Raw genomic sequence first — 19,596 nt, forward strand, 5'->3', positions numbered from 1 at the left:
CGGTATTGAGATACAGTGTGTGCGGGAATGTGGTAGTTAAAGTCTAACCCATTATATTAACAGTGAGAAGGGAGGCTAGTAAATAGACTAAGTCATGTAGGCAGTAAAACTCAGGTAGTGTTAGATAGGCTGTGAGATTTATATTATTACCCTACAGTTTCCATAGTGTCAAGTTTAAGTAGAACAAATGAAACTTGAATTGTCTGAATTTTCCATTCATTTGTGCAACTCTTTTAATTTGTCATCTTCGCTAGCCAAGGCTTCTGATTACGTTACACTTCAAGAACCAAAAGCCTCGGCTAATGAACATGTTAATTTGTGTTCTAGACACCAAGTAGTATATAGGTATTAGACCTAGAAAGCAAGGATCTAACTTTTAATGGTATCCAAGGGATAATTGTGAAATTCAAAATTTTACTGGTAGCCTACCGAGGATTGCGAGATTGAACCTTTGATGATCGTCTAACGATGGTTGCATTAATTTTGTCTGCTTAAAATACTTTCCTATTTATCAGGAGGAATAACACACAGTGGCTGTTGTTTTGACAAAAGGTACCTGGTCAAGAGTTACCTGCCCTTATATCTTGTTTTGTTTATCTCACATTGTAGGTTGACTTTCCTGTATATCTATAAATAGATTGTGACCTCCCTAAAATTGTTTACTAAGTAAAAATGACTTTTTACAGACATATTTCAGCTTATGCCGTTTATGTCTTTGATTCAAAAACACAGCAACACAATGAGTTTGGTCAACACATTGCCTCCACACCCTCGTTCTGCGACTACTCATTGAGGATCTACAGTACTTTATCACAGTTATTCACACTAGAAACACATGCTCTATGTAAAACTCTACTAATTACTTTATACAACAAAAATATATATGAGCACTTAATAACAATTATTTTATATTGCATTACCCCAGAACCCTGTACTTAAATAAACGTCAGCTAAAAGAAATAACTTAACTAAGTATCAACTACAAGCTAGATTTTTAATAGAAATTAATATTATTTATTCAAGTTAGGTCAGCAAGGAGGAAATGAAAGAGATTATTTATTGTCTGGGTTTTTGTGTTGTTGGTATTTGGATTAGGTCTAAAACAGCACATACACAATACCAACGGTTTTCTGTGGTCAATTGTAAATTTGATCTGATTGTAATACAGGGGTGATACGACGTACTGTAATAGGATTGGACTGGGTCGATCATCGGTGACCAGGTAGCTCAGTCGGTAGAGCACTCGGCTAGTGTGCTGAGGGTCCAGGGTTCGAATCCCGGTCTGGCCGCTACATTTTCTCCTCTCCTGTGACAGTACAACATGATGACTAAATCGACCAATCAGACATAAGTCGTCCAATGACCTCCAACTCCCACATAGAAAACAATTCTGATTTTATTGTGTATTACAAATACAGCCTAATGCATATGAAACAAAGAAAGCCAATTTTACCTTTAGAAGATTTAACAGACTACTGGTACAAAGAAATCTGCCTCAAACTTAATTCTGTTTCCCAGTTACTGGTATCAGACCGTGTACAATGTACTAGTCAGTATGCCCTATTAAAACCCAAACATTCACTACCTCAAACATTGGAACATTATTCATCAATTTCTTATATTCTAGTAAATTAACTAAAGTTATTTTGGGTGAGTGGATAATGTGTCTGACATTTGACAATATTCGGATTACCGAATACAATTGACCAATGCGACTTGCATACACACATAATGACATTTACAAAATAAAGGTTATAGCTAAGTTTGTTTTCTTGAGGTCCCCTTAACCGGCATATCTGAATAGCTATTGGACATATATAACGCAAATAAACTAAATGAATGCACTATTCATGATATGTTTAGTATTCTATTTCACATGTTAAATGTTCTGGATAAGTTATATACAATGTGTTTCAAAAATATGTTACAGAAAATATACAGCAACATTGTTAGATGTTAATTCATCTCAATTATCATTCTTTTCAAATGTTCATATACTGTACAACCAATAATTTGTGCGGGGATTATACGTTTGCGGTTACGTAACACATTGCTACAGGTATAAGCTCATAAATCTGAACCATGAAATAGTGAGAAATAGTTGAATCACATATACCCTTAAACAGACGAATTGCAAAAATTAAAAACGCTGCCAAAATTTAATACTTTTTTTAAGTTAAAGCCATGTAAATGGTGACCCACATAACTAATCGGTTGACATTCTGTTTTTGCATATTACAGAGTTAGCTCCCTTGCGGGTAAGTATCCATTGTGACGTCATTATTTTGTGGGAGCAATTTACGTCATTTTTTCCAAGAAGTATGACTTTACTCGTGCAAACACATGACATCACAATCAATACCTACCCGCAAGGGCAGATAACTCTTTAATATGCAAATTGAAGTATGAACATGTGCTGTGTATTACATATGAATATTGGGAGCAAATGGTCAAGTCAGTCACTATTTAAGTAGGTAACAAAAAATCACAAGTGAAATTCAAAACATTAAATTACTTTAGATTAAGATATGATCTCAATATTTCATGCAAACAAAATATCAGTTAAGTTCTCATCTTTAATAAATGAACTAAAATTTTTTTTAAATTCTTTTGTATTACCATGCTGTAATGCCTTACATCTGAATGTAGCCTTAAAAACAAGGATTTTATTTAAGTTCTTAATGATAATGAGCATTATATTTTACACTTGAGGACAGTAACATATTTCTATGACAATAATACCTCTTTACATCTCAACACATGTATAGCCTTTATTACAGCTGTTCCATTAAATGTGCCTTAAAATTTAACACAGCTGTTCTATCTATTGGCTATGTGATAAAAAAAATCAGCCAATCATTGCCATGTTTACAAACCATGACCAGTTAGAAGTTGTTATGGTTAAGCAACATGAAAGCCTGGAAGTTGTCAAACCATTGATTATAGTTACGCTTGTGTGTAACATTATGTTTGTAAATGTAGCGAACCATGTGACCTACACATCTGCCGGGATCTGTCCGCGAGATGGACGTGAGAAAATCTAACACAAACCTCTATAAAGATCACCCGAGGTACTAAAAGGTCGTTATGTACAGTTTGTCTCATACAGGTCAATGTATGTGTTAAAATGACCATTTAGTCAGGTGGTCTTTATACAGAGGTGGTCATTATGGCAGGTCAAAATAATCATGATCAAATACAGTAGTAGCATTATTGGGCCCCGCCCCTCCTGCCCCCGGGGCACCAGAGCCAAAATTTAAACAAATTCTGTTCCCCTTCCCCAAAGGATGTTTGTGGCCAAATTTGGTTACATTCCATTCAGAGCTCTATGACGAGAAGCGATTTAAAGGATTTACCTTTATTACCCCTATTGGGCCCCGACCCTCCTGCCCCCGGGGGGTCAGAGCCAAAATTTTTACAAGTTCTGTTCCCCTTCCCCCAAGGATGTTTGTGGCCAAATTTAGTTACATTCCATTCAGAACTCTACGACAAGTAGCGATTTAAAGGATTTACCTCTATTTCCCCTATTGGGCCCCGCCCCTCCTGACCCCGGGGGATCAGAGCCAAAATTCATAAAAGTTCTGTTCCCCTTACCCCAAGGATGTTTGTGACCAAATTTGGTTACATTCCATTCAGAACTCTATGACTAGTAGCGATTTAAAGGATTTACCTCTATTTCCCCTATTGGGCCCCGCCCCTCCTGCCCCCGGGGGACCAGAGCCAAAATTTATACAAGTTCTGTTCCCCTTCCCCCAAGGATGTTTGTGGCCAAATTTGGTTACATTCCATTCAGAACTCTATGACTTGTAGTGATTTAAAGGATTTACCTCTATTTCCCCTGAGGGGCTCCGCCCCTCCTGCCCCCGGGGGATCAGAGCCAAAATTTATACAAGTTCTGTTCCCCTTCCCCCAAGGATGTTTGTGGCTAATTTTGGTTACAATCCATGCAGAACTCTAGGACAAGTAGCGATTTAAAGGATTTACCTCTATTTACCCCTATTGGGCCCCACCCCTCCTGCCCCTGGGGGACCAGAGCCAAAATTTATACAAGTTCTGTTCCCCCTCCCCCAAGGATGTTTGTGGTCAAATTTGGTTACAATCCATGCAGAACTCTAGGACAAGTAGCGATTTAAAGGATTTACCTCTATTACCCCTATTGGGCCCCACCCCTCCTGACCCGGGGGATCAGAGCCAAAATTCATAAAAGTTCTGTTCCCCTTACCCCAAGGATGTTTGTGACCAAATTTGGTTACATTCCATTCAGAACTCTATGACTAGTAGCGATTTAAAGGATTTACCTCTATTTCCCCTATTGGGCCCCGCCCCTCCTGCCCCCGGGGGACCAGAGCCAAAATTTATACAAGTTCTGTTCCCCTTCCCCCAAGGATGTTTGTGGCCAAATTTGGTTACATTCCATTCAGAACTCTACGACAAGTAGCGATTTAAAGGATTTACCTCTATTTCCCCTATTGGGCCCCGCCCCTCCTGACCCGGGGGATCAGAGCCAAAATTCATAAAAGTTCTGTTCCCCTTACCCCAAGGATGTTTGTGGCCAAATTTGGTTACATTCCATTCAGAACTCTATGACTAGTAGCGATTTAAAGGATTTACCTCTATTTCCCCTATTGGGCCCCGCCCCTCCTGCCCCCGGTGGACCAGAGCCAAAATTTATACAAGTTCTGTTCCCCTTCCCCCAAGGATGTTTGTGGCCAAATTTAGTTACATTCCATTCAGAACTCTACGACAAGTAGCGATTTAAAGCATTTACCTCTATTTCCCCTATTGGGCCCCGCCCCTCCTGACCCGGGGGATCAGAGCCAAAATTCATAAAAGTTCTGTTCCCCTTACCCCAAGGATGTTTGTGACCAAATTTGGTTACATTCCATTCAGAACTCTATGACTAGTAGCGATTTAAAGGATTTACCTCTATTTCCCCTATTGGGCCCCGCCCCTCCTGCCCCCGGGGGACCAGAGCCAAAATTTATGCAAGTTCTGTTCCCCCTTCCCCCAAGGATGTTTGTGGCCAAATTTGGTTACATTCCATTCAGAACTCTATGACTTGTAGTGATTTAAAGGATTTACCTCTATTTCCCCTGAGGGGCTCCGCCCCTCCTGCCCCCGGGGGATCAGAGCCAAAATTTATACAAGTTCTGTTCCCCTTCCCCAAGGATGTTTGTGGCTAATTTTGGTTACAATCCATGCAGAACTCTAGGACAAGTAACGATTTAAAGGATTTACCTCTATTACCCCTATTGGGCCCCACCCCTCCTGCCCCTGGGGGGACCAGAGCCAAAATTTATACAAGTTCTGTTCCCCCTCCCCCAAGGATGTTTGTGGTCAAATTTGGTTACAATCCATGCAGAACTCTAGGACAAGTAGCGATTTAAAGGATTTACCTCTATTACCCCTATTGGGCCCCACCCCTCCTGACCCGGGGGATCAGAGCCAAAATTCATAAAAGTTCTGTTCCCCTTACCCCAAGGATGTTTGTGACCAAATTTGGTTACATTCCATTCAGAACTCTATGACTAGTAGCGATTTAAAGGATTTACCTCTATTTCCCCTATTGGGCCCCCGCCCCTCCTGCCCCCGGGGGACCAGAGCCAAAATTTATACAAGTTCTGTTCCCCTTCCCCCAAGGATGTTTTGTGGTCAAATTTGGTTACAATCCATGCAGAACTCTAGGACAAGTAGCGATTTAAAGGATTTACCTCTATTTCCCCTATTGGGCCCCGCCCCTCCTGACCCGGGGGATCAGAGCCAAAATTCATAAAAGTTCTGTTCCCCTTACCCCAAGGATGTTTGTGACCAAATTTGGTTACATTCCATTCAGAACTCTATGACTAGTAGCGATTTAAAGGATTTACCTCTATTTCCCCTATTGGGCCCCGCCCCTCCTGCCCCCGGGGGACCAGAGCCAAAATTTATACAAGTTCTGTTCCCCTTCCCCCAAGGATGTTTGTGGCCAAATTTGGTTACATTCCATTCAGAACTCTATGACTTGTAGTGATTTAAAGGATTTACCTCTATTTCCCCTGAGGGGCTCCGCCCCTCCTGCCCCCCGGGGGATCAGAGCCAAAATTTATACAAGTTCTGTTCCCCTTCCCCCAAGGATGTTTGTGGCTAATTTTGGTTACAATCCATGCAGAACTCTAGGACAAGTAGCGATTTAAAGGATTTACCTCTATTACCCCTATTGGGCCCCACCCCTCCTGCCCCTGGGGGACCAGAGCCAAAATTTATACAAGTTCTGTTCCCCCTCCCCCAAGGATGTTTGTGGTCAAATTTGGTTACAATCCATGCAGAACTCTAGGACAAGTAGCGATTTAAAGGATTTACCTCTATTACCCCTATTGGGACCCCCACCCCTCCTGCCCCTGGGGGACCAGAGCCAAAATTTATACAAGTTCTGTTCCCCCTCCCCCAAGGATGTTTGTGGTCAAATTTGGTTACAATCCATGCAGAACTCTAGGACAAGTAGCGATTTATAGGATTTACCTCTATTTCCCCTATTGGGGCCCCGCCCCTCCTGCCCCGGGGGGGACAGAGCCAAAATTTATACAAGTTCTGTTCCCCCTCCCCCAAGGATGTTTTGTGGCCAAATTTGTTACAATCCATGCAGAACTCTATGACTAGTAGCGATTTAAAGGAAATGTTGACGGACGGGACGGACTCGGACGGGACGGACGACGGACGCCGCGCCATGACATAAGCTCACCGGCCCTTTGGGCCAGGTGAGCTAATAATCATGATCAAATACAGTAGTAGCATTTGTTACACGGTGACCACAAATCAGGTCAAGACTTAGGCCAATCAGTGAAGGTCTTTAGTGCCGAGACATTAAAAATTGACTAGAAAAAAATATCATCAACAGTGGATGGAGACGTCTGAAATCGGTCCAGAATATGTACGGAGCAGTGAGAGCAGGAACATCTAAGTGTAATTAACACTTGATTATAATTGTTCTAGGGAAAAATAGATAGAAATAAGTTTAAACTATTAAAGTTATTATGTAAAATGCTGGTACATGCATTTCTAAATGCATAAAAATTTGTATTTTTTCTAAAACTTGGGAAATAAAATAAATATGCTTTTGAATATGACAGTATAAACTAGTAATTCACTAAACTATACAACACACATCAACAAATCATATCAAGAGATAATTCAACTTGTTCGAATGAGGATTATATTCATATTTTCTCATTATTAAATCATTTTCCTTTGAGGATTTAACATATACAAGAATACATTCCCTGTAATTGCATTGTATTTTTTAGAATTAAATTTGAGTATTTGAAAAAAAATATTGAAGACTGACAATTTGTCTGTCCTTGAGAAAGAATTATCATAAGTTTTTACACTCTAGCTATACAATTTAGTTAACTGGAGAAATCAATCCCTAGTTATAAGGGTCTGCAGTTTTCATGTTCAAAGGGAGATCACTCTCAACAGGTACACCATAAGCTGGACTCTGCTGTGTAATGGTAACTAGTGCTATATATATAGTTCGCCTTACATTACTAAAAACTATACATCAAAATGATACAAACCTAAATGAATAGTGTGTTATTGTCACTATCTGAAAATTTATCATCATATTATATCTTGTAGATTTTCTTCTGTTAAGTGTAAAACTGTATTAATTGATGTGAAAAAAACAACAACTGCACAATAATGCTGTAACGTTTCCAACAATGCATCAGACAGCCAGACCTCATCTTAATTAGCACTCGGTGAACTCCATGCACAAATGTCATAACAAACCTATTCTCTCCATTGTCAAACAATACTTGAGCACCAGTTTTAACGAAACCACACTCAACAGATATACTGTCTTCTGATTGGTGCTCCTACCACAGTACAGGTTCGCAGCAAATGGAAGAATTCATTTTGATTGGTGTTCCTGTGACCGTGGTTAATGACTGACCACAGGGTTAAAGGTCATTGGCAAGTTATCGACTCTACTAGGCGACCCCAATCAGAGAAGGGCAATTAAAGAACGGTCAGTCCACTTTATCCCTCATAGGTGACCCGTTTTGGTTTGAGGAGCGTCAGTCTGTCCATTGGTCAGTCTGAAGAACACCTTTGGTCCGCCCAGAATATACATATCGCTCTCTGTAAGCAAGGGGAGATAACTCAAGTCACAACAGTTTCATATTTATCATTCACATTATTAGAACTTCTAATGAAATTATTTCAAATTTCATCAGTATCAAATTAACGTTATAGATTAACCTTTTGGCAGCATTCACTAAAAGAATGACTACCAGAACTTTAACAAACAAGTCAGCAGGTAGTTCTAAAATGGCAATTATAAGTGGCACAAAATGTTCAAACCTGATGCAAAAGCAAGTTAAAATGATATATAGATTGTTTTTTTTTTTTTTTTTTTTTTTTTTTTTTTTACAAAATACCAACCTTTCATCACTTCCACCATTGTTCACATTTCATACTTAATCACTGGAGAAGAAACAAATCAGTATTAGTTATACAGCACATGTACCATTGATGTACAGGTGTAATGTACAGGTATTAAATATGTACAGGTGATATGTACAGGTAATACCATTGATGTACAGGTGTTATGTACAGGTGATATGTACAGGTGATATGTACAGGTAATACCATTGATGTACAGGTGTTATGTACAGGTGATATGTACAGGTAATACCATTGATGTACAGGTGTAATGTACAGGTATTAAATATGTACAGGTGATATGTACAGGTAATACCATTGATGTACAGGTGTAATGTACAGGTATTAAATATGTACAGGTGATATGTACAGGTAATATGTACAGGTGATGTAATGTACAGGTACAGGTATATGTACAGGTAATACCATTGATGTACAGGTGTAATGTACAGGTATTAAATATGTACAGGTGATATGTACAGGTAATACCATTGATGTACAGGTGTAATGTACAGGTATTAAATATGTACAGGTGATATGTACAGGTAATACCATTGATGTACAGGTGTTATGTACAGGTGATATGTACAGGTAATACCATTGATGTACAGGTGTTACTATTTATGTACAGGTGTTACTATACAATGTATATGAAAAGGTGTCGCCATTTATGTACATGTGTTACTATTTTTATACAGGTTTTATTATTTATGAATAGGTGTTACCATTTATGAACAGGTGTTACTATTTATATACAAGTGTTCCTGTTTATATACAGGTGTTACTATTTTGGTACAGTTTTTACTATTTATATACAGGTATTACTATTTATATACAGGTGTTACTATTTATATACAGGTGTTACTATTTATATACAGGTGTTACTATTTATATACAGTTTTTACTATTTATATACAGGTGTTACTATTTATGTTCAGTTGTTACTATTTATGTACAGTTGTTACTATTTATGTACAGTTGCTACTATTTATGTAGAGTTGATACTATTTATGTAAAGTTGTTTCTATTTATATACAGTTGCTACTATTTATGTACAGTTGTTACTATTTATGTACAGTTGTTACTATTTATGTACATTTATTACTATTTTGGTACAGTTACCATGGTTTTGTGACTTACCAGACAAAACAGCTTACATGGCTGACATGGTCTCCTGTAACATAAACATTTTTATAGGTAAAATAATGGTAAAGATTTCCTCGCGGTGTGACGATGTCTTCACAATCCAGGAGGTTTATATATATTCACGAATGATGTCATATAACTGTTCTGTTTAAACGGTTAGCAGCACAATCTGTCATACCCGAGGGGTTGACTGAGAAATCTCTTAAGGATAAACCAGTGATACCTCAGTGAATGTTGGGAGAATGACATTTATCATTCAACCTGATGATGTACTTATTTTTAAATCAATTAAAATTCAAATCAGTCAGGAAGGAAAAATTGACAAGACAAAAAGAACAACAAACTGTTCCAGAACTTACCTCTCTCTCCCATTCTCTCTCTTCATATATCTTATCAAAACAGTCCTTCATATAAACATACTGAAAACAAAGAAAGGGAAGATAATTACACCTGTAAGCTAACTAATACCCCGCTATCTTGTCTTTGAGGCCATGACAACCATATGGAACATTATCTAGGACCAAATATACCAATGATTCGTACACAAATTTTGTATATATTCATTTTGACATTTCAATTCACTTAGAAACCATAGCAACCAAATAACATCTTATATCTTACATAAAAACTATTAAACTATAACTGCTATAATGGTGACAGTTGTATTTTTCATTCTTTAAAACCCCTATATAGCAATTTTTAGCTTGAAATGTTGTGGAATGATAGGCATATGTATTACTTCAATTGACAAAGTGTGAAGAAAATTCAAACAAAGATTAATGAAGTATTAGCCATTTTACAAAACCTATGTATAGTGACCTGGATACTACGGCAGGCAAAAAGTTCGAAAGAAAATGTCTACATATAGTTCCCCATGCCACATTAGTATCAAGTTTTATTGTTGAGGAGGGGTTGTCTGGACAGGATTAGCAGACGACACACAGAGGGCCAGGGTGATTATCTTTTATTTGGTCTCTATAGTGTTACAAAAGTCAGATAATTATACTTTAATAAATTAAATACTTTAATGTCCAAAAGGTAAAATGTGCATCTCTTCGGTTTCGCAAGCAAAAATATTTTTTAACTATGTATCACAACTGTCTTTTTTGTTTGATAAAAAAATTCAAAATACATTTTAAATCAGGATTAAATTAGCTACCATTGCTTAATAAAGCAATATATAAAGCAATATATACCGGTATATGAACAGTGTCCAGTTACATTAACATAATATATGCTAAACCATTGACTTACATAGGGTGTAAGTATTTGTACGACTCGTGACTTTTTGCCCGGCCGGTCGTACTCGAAGCTGAAGGTCATGCCTTCCTCCTCCATCTCATAACTCTTCACATCCTTCCACTGGAATTCTATCACCTGGGACTGCAATTATAGGTCAGAGGTCAATGTATGTATCCTCAACCTTATAAAGGTCAGAGGTCAATGCATGTAACCTTCAACCTTATAAAGGTCAGAGGTCCATGTATGTAACCTTCAAACTAATAAAGATCAGAGGTCAATGTATGTAACCTTAAAACTAATAACAATCAGAGGTCAATGTATGTAACCTTCAACCTTATAAAGGTCAGAGGTCAATGTATGTAACCTTCAACCTTATAAAGGTCAGAGGTCAACGTATGTAACCTTCAATCTAATAAAGGGCAGATGTCAATGTATGTAACCTTCAAACTAATAACAATCAGAGGTCAATGTATGTAACTTTCAACCTTATAAAGGTCAAAGGTCAACGTATGTAACCAGGGCAGATGTCAATGTATGTAACCACCATCTTCAAAACATTAACCAGAGCCTTCCCTACACTTTAAAACTCAACTGCTATATTGTACTTAAGTAATTTCTAGTATAATACTTATTATTTGTAGATTTTACATGGATTAAGAGACTTTGACAACAAATATAACTTGGATTTTTTATATTATATCAATATGGTTACGATATAGGCCTACCTAAAAGTAACAGTGCAGTAACAGTATGGACTAGTATTAAATCTTTAGTAAATATGGCACTCACCTCTGGAGTACCGTCGTTTTTACACGCTTGTAGTTTGAAACATTCACTTCCAATTATGCATATCACATGACCATCTTTGCGAGAGTCACAAGCACAGTGGGGAAAAGCCACCTCCCCGTATCCTTCTAAATGTCGAACTGTCTTCAGGTACTGGAAAATTAAAACATTTTTTTTTATCAGGATTTTTCTGCATTTCATTAGATGTAACAATTTGTTCTAATCCTGCTTTTAGTTATTTCTATAGCTGTTGCTTGTGATTCAGACTTTCATAATCCTCATCATTTTTGACAGACAAGAAAAATTAATTTTCACATTTGTGGAGTAGCTTGATCAATTAAAAAAAGTTAGAAAGCAATGACTTACTTCTATCCTTTTGCCAGAATCCTGCAGTGATTTCAATTCATACAGTTTGTCTTCTGTCTTTATTATTCCTCTATTTACACTGTCCACAGCCTGCAAATATCAAAATATGTAAAACACATGCAATAACAACATGTAAAAACGTGTTAAAACATGCCGTGTATTAGAATTTGACAATGATACATTAATGTAGCATCAATACATAGAGAATACTTGGTCATCGTCATAGATATAAGCTGTATTTTAGTGAGGGTTAAGAAAGACTAAAGTGACAAGCCTTAAGAACATGAACAATTTTTTAATCCAGCATCAGTCATTCCAAACACATACATTTAAGCTGAAGGATGCCAACATTGTTTCAAATATGTCTATCTTTCAAGCTAATGTTTCGCCTCGGAAGTAGGATGTTAAATGGGAGCATGTGCAGAGATTTTAAAATACAGCTGTTTTCCGTCACTGCCGATTACAGGAAAAATATGTGTGGTAAGTGTATTTCGCCGACATTGATGCTGGTTGCAATATAAAATAAGATATCACATTCATTTACAGCCCAATTGTTATAGGATATGCTAGGTAATACACTGCTGATCTAGAAAAATTCTACATCTTAATTGACATCCAAATTAAATACAGTGGATCCTAAATAAATGAATAGGATGAGAACATGAAGGTCACTGAGTGCAAAATGTGAAGGTCACTGGTTGTGAATGTAAAGGTCAACTAGTCTGAATGTGAAGGTCAACTACATTGTAGTCTGAATGTGAAGGTCAACTAGTCTGAATGTGAAGGTCACCAGTTGTGAATGTAAAGGTCACCAGTTGTGAATATGAAGATCACCTAGTCTGAATGGGAAGGTCACCAAGTCTGAATGTGAAAGTCACTGGTTATGAATGTGAAGGCCATCAAGTACGAATGTGAAGGTCACCTAGTTTTAATGTGAAGATCACTGGTTGTGAATGTGAAGGCCATCAAGTATGAATGTAAAGGTCACAGGTTGTGAATGTAACGGTCATCAAACTATCATAAAAGATGACGATAAGTTTTTCACCATTCTATTTGCTAATTACTTACCTCCCAAAAGAGGAAGTTAACTGCTAACTCGTCTGAATTGAGCATAGATTCTTTGGTGAGCGTAAAGAGCCACTTCTTCATGGTGATACAGGTAGCTGTAGCGGTGCTGTAATTCTGGATGTAGATATTGTGTGGGAATTCTAGTGGCTGTAGCTTCCTCTCTGTAACAACAAACCTCATCATCACACGTGTGCTCTGATCACAAAGTCAACCTCTTAGTACTCCATATCTAATGTCAAATACAAGAGGCCCAGGGGACCTCTCTGTAACAACAAACCTCATCAACACACGTGTTCTCTGATCACAAAGTCAACCTCTCAGTACTCCATACCTAATGTCAAATACAAGAGGCCCAGGGGACCTGTAGAGCTCACCTGATTTTTTTCAGAACGAACACCTAATGTGCATGTTATCATATTAAGGTAGCTGCACCAGGTTCAGCCCCACCAAGTACAGACTATATATGTCTGTACAAGAGCCCAGAGGGCCTGTATCAATCACCTGTTTTTTTTAAAAAATAATAATCACAAAGACTCTTACAATTAGAACAAGAGGCCCAGAGAGCCTGTATCGCTCACCTGTTTTTTTTTTTTTAGTAATTATCACAAAGACTCTTAAAATTAGAAAAATTAGCAAAATTGACTCTAAAATTTGTTCAATTTTGAATCACAACCATATAATGATGCTATAGATACCATACAAATGTGCTATCCAATACATAGGTTCAGAGAGTAAGTAATTTATATGAAAACAGTAGCCTAATTGACCTTTTTGGCCCCGCGTCTAAGGTCCCGGGGGGTCAGCCCTATCATTTGTACAATTTCAAATCCCCACCTTATAAGGATGCTACCATTGCATTATGAGTGCTTTTCCATGCTTAGTTGCAGAGAAGAAGTCGTTTATATGATAACATGCAGCCAAATTGATCCCTTTTGACCCTGCCCCTCAGCCCACAGAGGGTCAGTTCCATCATTTGTACAATTTTGAATAAATTTTCAACTCCCTACCCACAAAATGTCTGTATAATACATTCAACTCTCTTCCCATTAAATGTCTGTATGATACATTCAACTCCCTACCAACTAAATGTGTGTATAATACATTCAACTCCCTACCCACTAAATGTCTGTATAATACATTCAACTCCCTACCCACAAAATGTCTGTATAATACATTCAACTCCTACCCACAAAATGTCTGTATAATACATTCAACTCTCTTCCATTAAATGGTCTGTATAATAACATTCAACTCCCTACCAACTAAATGTGTGTATAATACATTCAACTCCCTACCCAATAAATGTCTGAATACTACATTCAACTCCTTGACTTACTAAATATATTTTTCATATATTCAACTTTATATATAACGTTAAGTTGATTTACTCACCAAAGTTGTATTCTACTGTTTCAAACAGATAGAAGCATTGAGCAGCTGCATCGGACATGTTCAACTTTACCACGACAGCCTGTAAAACAAATTATATACACTGTACCACCAGTCACTAAAGGGCATTAACTCCATTATTGATTATTATGCTGATTGTAACTGTTTTGTTGCCATAATTTTGCTTTACTATTACAAGATGCTTGCTTTTAGTTGCTTTAAATTATTCTACACATTCTAAATATAGTTTAAGATTTCTAAATAAAGACTAGAATTGAAAATAGAAAACAATTCAGTTTACAGGATTCAAAACAGGATATAATTATACAAACTTAATTAAATATCACTTTTTATTCTTTTCTTAATTAGTAAAATCAATATCGAACAGATCGGAAACTTCAGTAGGGAGGCAAAACCTAATCAATCAGAAACATTGTTAATTATGTCCAAGAGACCATTTCTAAAATATTCCGTCTTAAGTTCAAAACTAAAATTAATTCAACTCTTCCTGAAACACATTACCTTGCTTTAATCTCGCTAATACAAGTATATACTTCTGTGATAAGAACATTTATCTTGCTAATACATGTATATATTTCTGTGATAAGCACATTTATCTTGCTAATACAGGTATATATTTCTGTGATCAGCACATTTCTGTGATAACACATTTATCTTGCTAATACATGTATATATTTCTGTGAGAAGCACATTTACCGTCCTAATACATGTATATATTTCTGTGATAAACACATTTACCGTCCTAATACATGTATATATTTCTGTGATCAGCTCATTTCTGTGATATCACATTTACCGTCCTAATACATATATATATTTCTGTGATAAACACATTTACCGTCCTAATACATGTATATATATCTGTGATAACACATTTATCTTGCTAATACATGTATATATATCTGTGATAAGCACATTTACCGTCCTAATACATGTATATACTTCTGTGATAACACATTTATCTTGTTAATACATGTATATATTTCTGTTATAAGCACATTTACCGTCCTAATACATGTATATATTTTTTGTGATAAGCACATTTATCTTGCTAATACATATATATATTTCTGTTATAAGCACATTTACCGTCCTAATACATGTATATATTTTTTGTGATAAGCACATTTATCTTGCTAATACATATATATATTTCTGTTGTAAGCACATTTACCGTTCTAATACATGTGTATATTTTTTGTGATAAGCACATTTATCTTGCTAATACATATATATATTTCTGTGATAAGCACATTTATCTTGCTAATACATACATATATTTCTGTGATAAGCACATTTATCTTGCTAATACATATATATATTTCTGTGATAAGCACATTTATCTTGCTAATACATATGTATATATATGTCTGTGAAACATTCTCTAGCATTAAGACTAAGTAGGTACCTCATACACCTGATCAGCCGTGTCGTTCCGTCGGATTGTCACCACACACACCCCTCTATCTGGTAGTAACACCTTCAGTTCCACTTCTGAACTTGGCGTTTCCTAAACAATACCAGCAATGAATGAATGAATGAATGGATGAAGCATTTGAATCATTGGGTCTTCAAACTAATGATTCATGTGAGTAAAAGTAAGTTGCAAAGACTTAATAAAATAATCTGTCATAAAGTCATATCACACCAACCACAGGATGTAGGAATTTAAGCAAAAATATCAAAACTCCCATATTAGGTCTGCATGGAATCCTCCATAAAACACTCCCATATTAGGTGTATGAAAACTCCCATTAGGACTGTATGAAAACTCCCATATTAAGTCTGTATGAAAACTCCCATATTAGGTCTGTATGGAAAACTCCCATAATAGGTCTGTATGAAAACTACCCAAATGTAGGACTGTATGAAAAATCTAGTGTTCATATTATTAGGACTGTATGGAAAACTATCATATTAGGTCTGTATAGAAAACTCCCATATTAAGTCTGTATGAAAACTCCCATATTAGGTCTGTATGAAAACTCCCATATTAGGTCTGTATGAAAACTATCATATTAGGTCTGTATGAAAACTATCATATTAGGTCTGTATGAAAACTATCATATGAGGTCTGTATGAAAACTCCCATATTAAGTCTGTATGAAAACTATCATATTAGGTCTGTATGAAAACTCCCATATTAGGTCTGTATGAAAACTCCCATATTAGGTCTGTATGAAAACTATCATATTAGGTCTGTATGAAAACTCCCATATTAGTCTGTATAAAAACCCATATTAGGTCTGTATGAAAACTATCATATTAGGTCTGGAAAACTATATAGTCTGTATAAAAACTCCCATATTAGGTCTTTATGAAAACCCCTGCATTAGGTTTGTATAGAAACCCCTACATTAGGTCTGTATGAAACCCTGCATAAGATCTGTATAGAAACCCCTATAGTAGGTCTGTATGAAACCCCATATTAGGTCTGTATAGAAAACTATCATATTAGGTCTGTATAGAAAACTACATATTAGGTCTGTATGAAAACCCCTCATATTAGGTCTGTATGAAAACCCTGCATATTAGGTCTGTATAGAAACCCCTACATTAGGGTCTGTATGAAAGCTCCCATGCATTAGGTCTGTATTGAAAACCCGCTTTAGGTCTGTATGAAAACCCCATATTAGGTCTGTAAGAAACCCCTATCATATTAGGTCTGTATGAAAACCCATATACTAATTAGGACTGTATGAAAACCCTATCATATTAGGTCTGTAAGAAAACTCCCATATTAGTCTGTATGAAAACTCCCAAATTAGGTCTGTAGGAAACCCCTACATTAGGTCTGTATAAAAACTCCCATATTAGGTCTGTATGAAAACTATCATATTAGGTCTGTATAGAAAACTATCATATTAGGTCTGTAGAAAATTCCCATATTACAAATGTAGGACTGTATGCAAACTATCATATTAGGTCTGTATGAAAACCCCATATTAAGTCTGTATGAAACCCTCATATTAGGTCTGTATAGAAACCCCTACATTAGGTCTGTATATAGAAACCCCTGCATTAGGTCTGTATAGAAACCACTTGCATTAGGTTTGTATAGAAACCCCTGCAATAGGTCTGTATGGAAAACGTGCATTAGGTCTGTAAGAAACCCCTGCATTAGGTCTGTATAGAAACCCCTGCATTAGGTCTGTATGGAAACTCCCATATTAAGGTCTGTAAGAAACTCCCATTATTAGGTCTGTATGGAAACCTCTGTATTAGGTTCTGTATAGAAACTTCCACATGTATAAGGTCTGTATGGAAACTCCCACATTAAGTCTGTATGGAAACTCCCATATTAAGTCTGTATGGAAACTCCCATATTAAGTCTGTATGGAAACTCCCATATTAAGTCTGTATGGAAACTCCCATATTAAGTCTGTATGGAAACTCCCATATTAAGTCTGTATGGAAACTGCCATATTAGGTCTGTATGGAAAGCTAGTGGTCAACAGAAATACTTACTGAATCCATCTCAGGTGAAGCGAGGAATTCTTGCATAATATCACTCTCCCCTATCACTCGTACTGCACAAACTGTAACACAGATGACATAAAAAACCTCAAATTATAACACGATGTCTCGGGTGATTGTGTGGTGTAGTGGTTAAGCCACTTGCCTATACAGCCGGGGTTTGATCACTGGCATGGACATGAAAAGGTCAGGGTTCAACTTCCTGATCATATGTGTTTTCTTCGGGCACTCAGGTTTTCTCCCACTCTAAGACCTCTCTTTTTTCTGGGCCATCAAAAGCGATTTGCATCAGTTATGATGTAAAATTAAGTTTATTAAGGAATAGATGTTTATTTTGTTGAGGTTATGAGGGTATAATGATAATGGAGCCCGTGTAAATTTAATGTAACCCGGCTTCGCCCGTATAAATTTAATGTAACCCGGCTTCGCCGGAGTTACATAATTTACACGGGCTCCATATCATTATACCCTCATAACCTCAACAAAATAAACATCTATTCCTAATGTTTACAGTTTTTCAAGTAAATGAATATTATTAATTCCAGCGGTAGTTGCATATTTTTTTTTAAAATACACATAATTTTTTTCCTCTCCCCTCATCGTCAACGAATTCGATTGAACAGCTGATTGGAATGGAGTCATTCATATGTTCCCGCCAAAAGTAGGGTCATGATCCCACGTTGCTACGCCATCGACTATTCACGTAACAATAGAATCGCCGCGCGTGTTGTGCTAACATTATACACTGATAATGATAATACTAGAAAGCATGGTTATTGAGTCCATGTCAGTGCAAACTGTAAATATTATATAATAACACCGATGATAAAACTGTAAATTTCAAACTGTAACACCGATGACCTGTAGTTCTGTCTGTGTAGCACTGCTGTTATAACTAGAACTGTCGCCACAGACCAATGCCTCGCTCGGGCTAATTAAATTAGGCATTTTAATTAGTAATAACTCCATTAATAGGGGACATTGAAAAACCCTATATAGTTTACACACCTTCCTTTATGTCTGGGTACTGTGTACCAAATTTTATCGAAATCTGTCATGTAGTTTTGGAGGAGTTTGCCGGAAAATGTTGTGTCTACAGACAGACAGATGGACAGACGGACAGATGGACGGCCCAATGGACAACACAATTCCAGTATCACACCCCCTTAACAATGTTGCGGGGGGTATAATGAAATGTAATTTCTAGGTTCTATATATAAACACTGTCTAGCTGCTCTGCACATTGAGCTACCTGATCACCGGCAAACATCCTCATCTACAATTGTCACATTTTCACTGAAATCTGTGAACTTTTAACGCCTGGCTAGCATGCTCTTAGACGGTACTAGCTGATATAACGGGATGATTATAACACATAGCTACCAATAAAATCTCATATATCTTACCTTTTTCTAAATATTGCTCTAGCCCGCGTCGTCTAGCATCTAATTGTTGTTCTGAAAGCTGAAATAACTTCTTGCCTGGCATTTTAGGGAAGTTGAAATCTGTAAACTCTCTTTTTATACGTGTGTGTAGTGTATCAAATTCTCTGTACCGTCTAGAACACAAATGTCTACCAGCCATATAAATGTTGAACACCTGAAAATAAATGCATAAATATTAATAAGACTGTTTGATTGATTAATTTAATTCATTTATCAATTGTTTTATTAATTATGT

The 19,596-nt window shown here is 36.8% G+C and overlaps 1 protein-coding gene across 2 annotated transcripts in view; it reads right to left on the minus strand.

The window, feature by feature from the left end:
* Window positions 1–6,689: 6,689 nt before the first annotated feature.
* Window positions 6,690–19,596, minus strand: part of LOC138333821 (sorting nexin-27-like) — a 31,558-nt gene continuing 18,651 nt past the window's right edge. For both annotated transcript variants that reach the window (XM_069282435.1, XM_069282436.1), the window contains exons 4-15: window positions 19,323–19,515; window positions 17,908–17,978; window positions 15,848–15,949; window positions 14,422–14,500; window positions 13,030–13,190; window positions 11,962–12,051; window positions 11,599–11,748; window positions 10,822–10,950; window positions 9,927–9,986; window positions 9,562–9,595; window positions 8,422–8,463; window positions 6,690–8,118 (exon numbers count right to left, since the gene is read on the minus strand). In XM_069282435.1, coding sequence (XP_069138536.1) covers window positions 9,575–9,595; window positions 9,927–9,986; window positions 10,822–10,950; window positions 11,599–11,748; window positions 11,962–12,051; window positions 13,030–13,190; window positions 14,422–14,500; window positions 15,848–15,949; window positions 17,908–17,978; window positions 19,323–19,515 — 1,056 coding nt within the window. In that variant the 3' untranslated portion in view covers window positions 6,690–8,118; window positions 8,422–8,463; window positions 9,562–9,574. The remainder of the gene's footprint in view (window positions 8,119–8,421; window positions 8,464–9,561; window positions 9,596–9,926; window positions 9,987–10,821; window positions 10,951–11,598; window positions 11,749–11,961; window positions 12,052–13,029; window positions 13,191–14,421; window positions 14,501–15,847; window positions 15,950–17,907; window positions 17,979–19,322; window positions 19,516–19,596) is intronic.

The sequence above is a fragment of the Argopecten irradians genome, chromosome 10 (genome assembly GCF_041381155.1).
Source record: "Argopecten irradians isolate NY chromosome 10, Ai_NY, whole genome shotgun sequence".
NCBI lineage: Eukaryota > Metazoa > Mollusca > Bivalvia > Pectinida > Pectinidae > Argopecten > Argopecten irradians.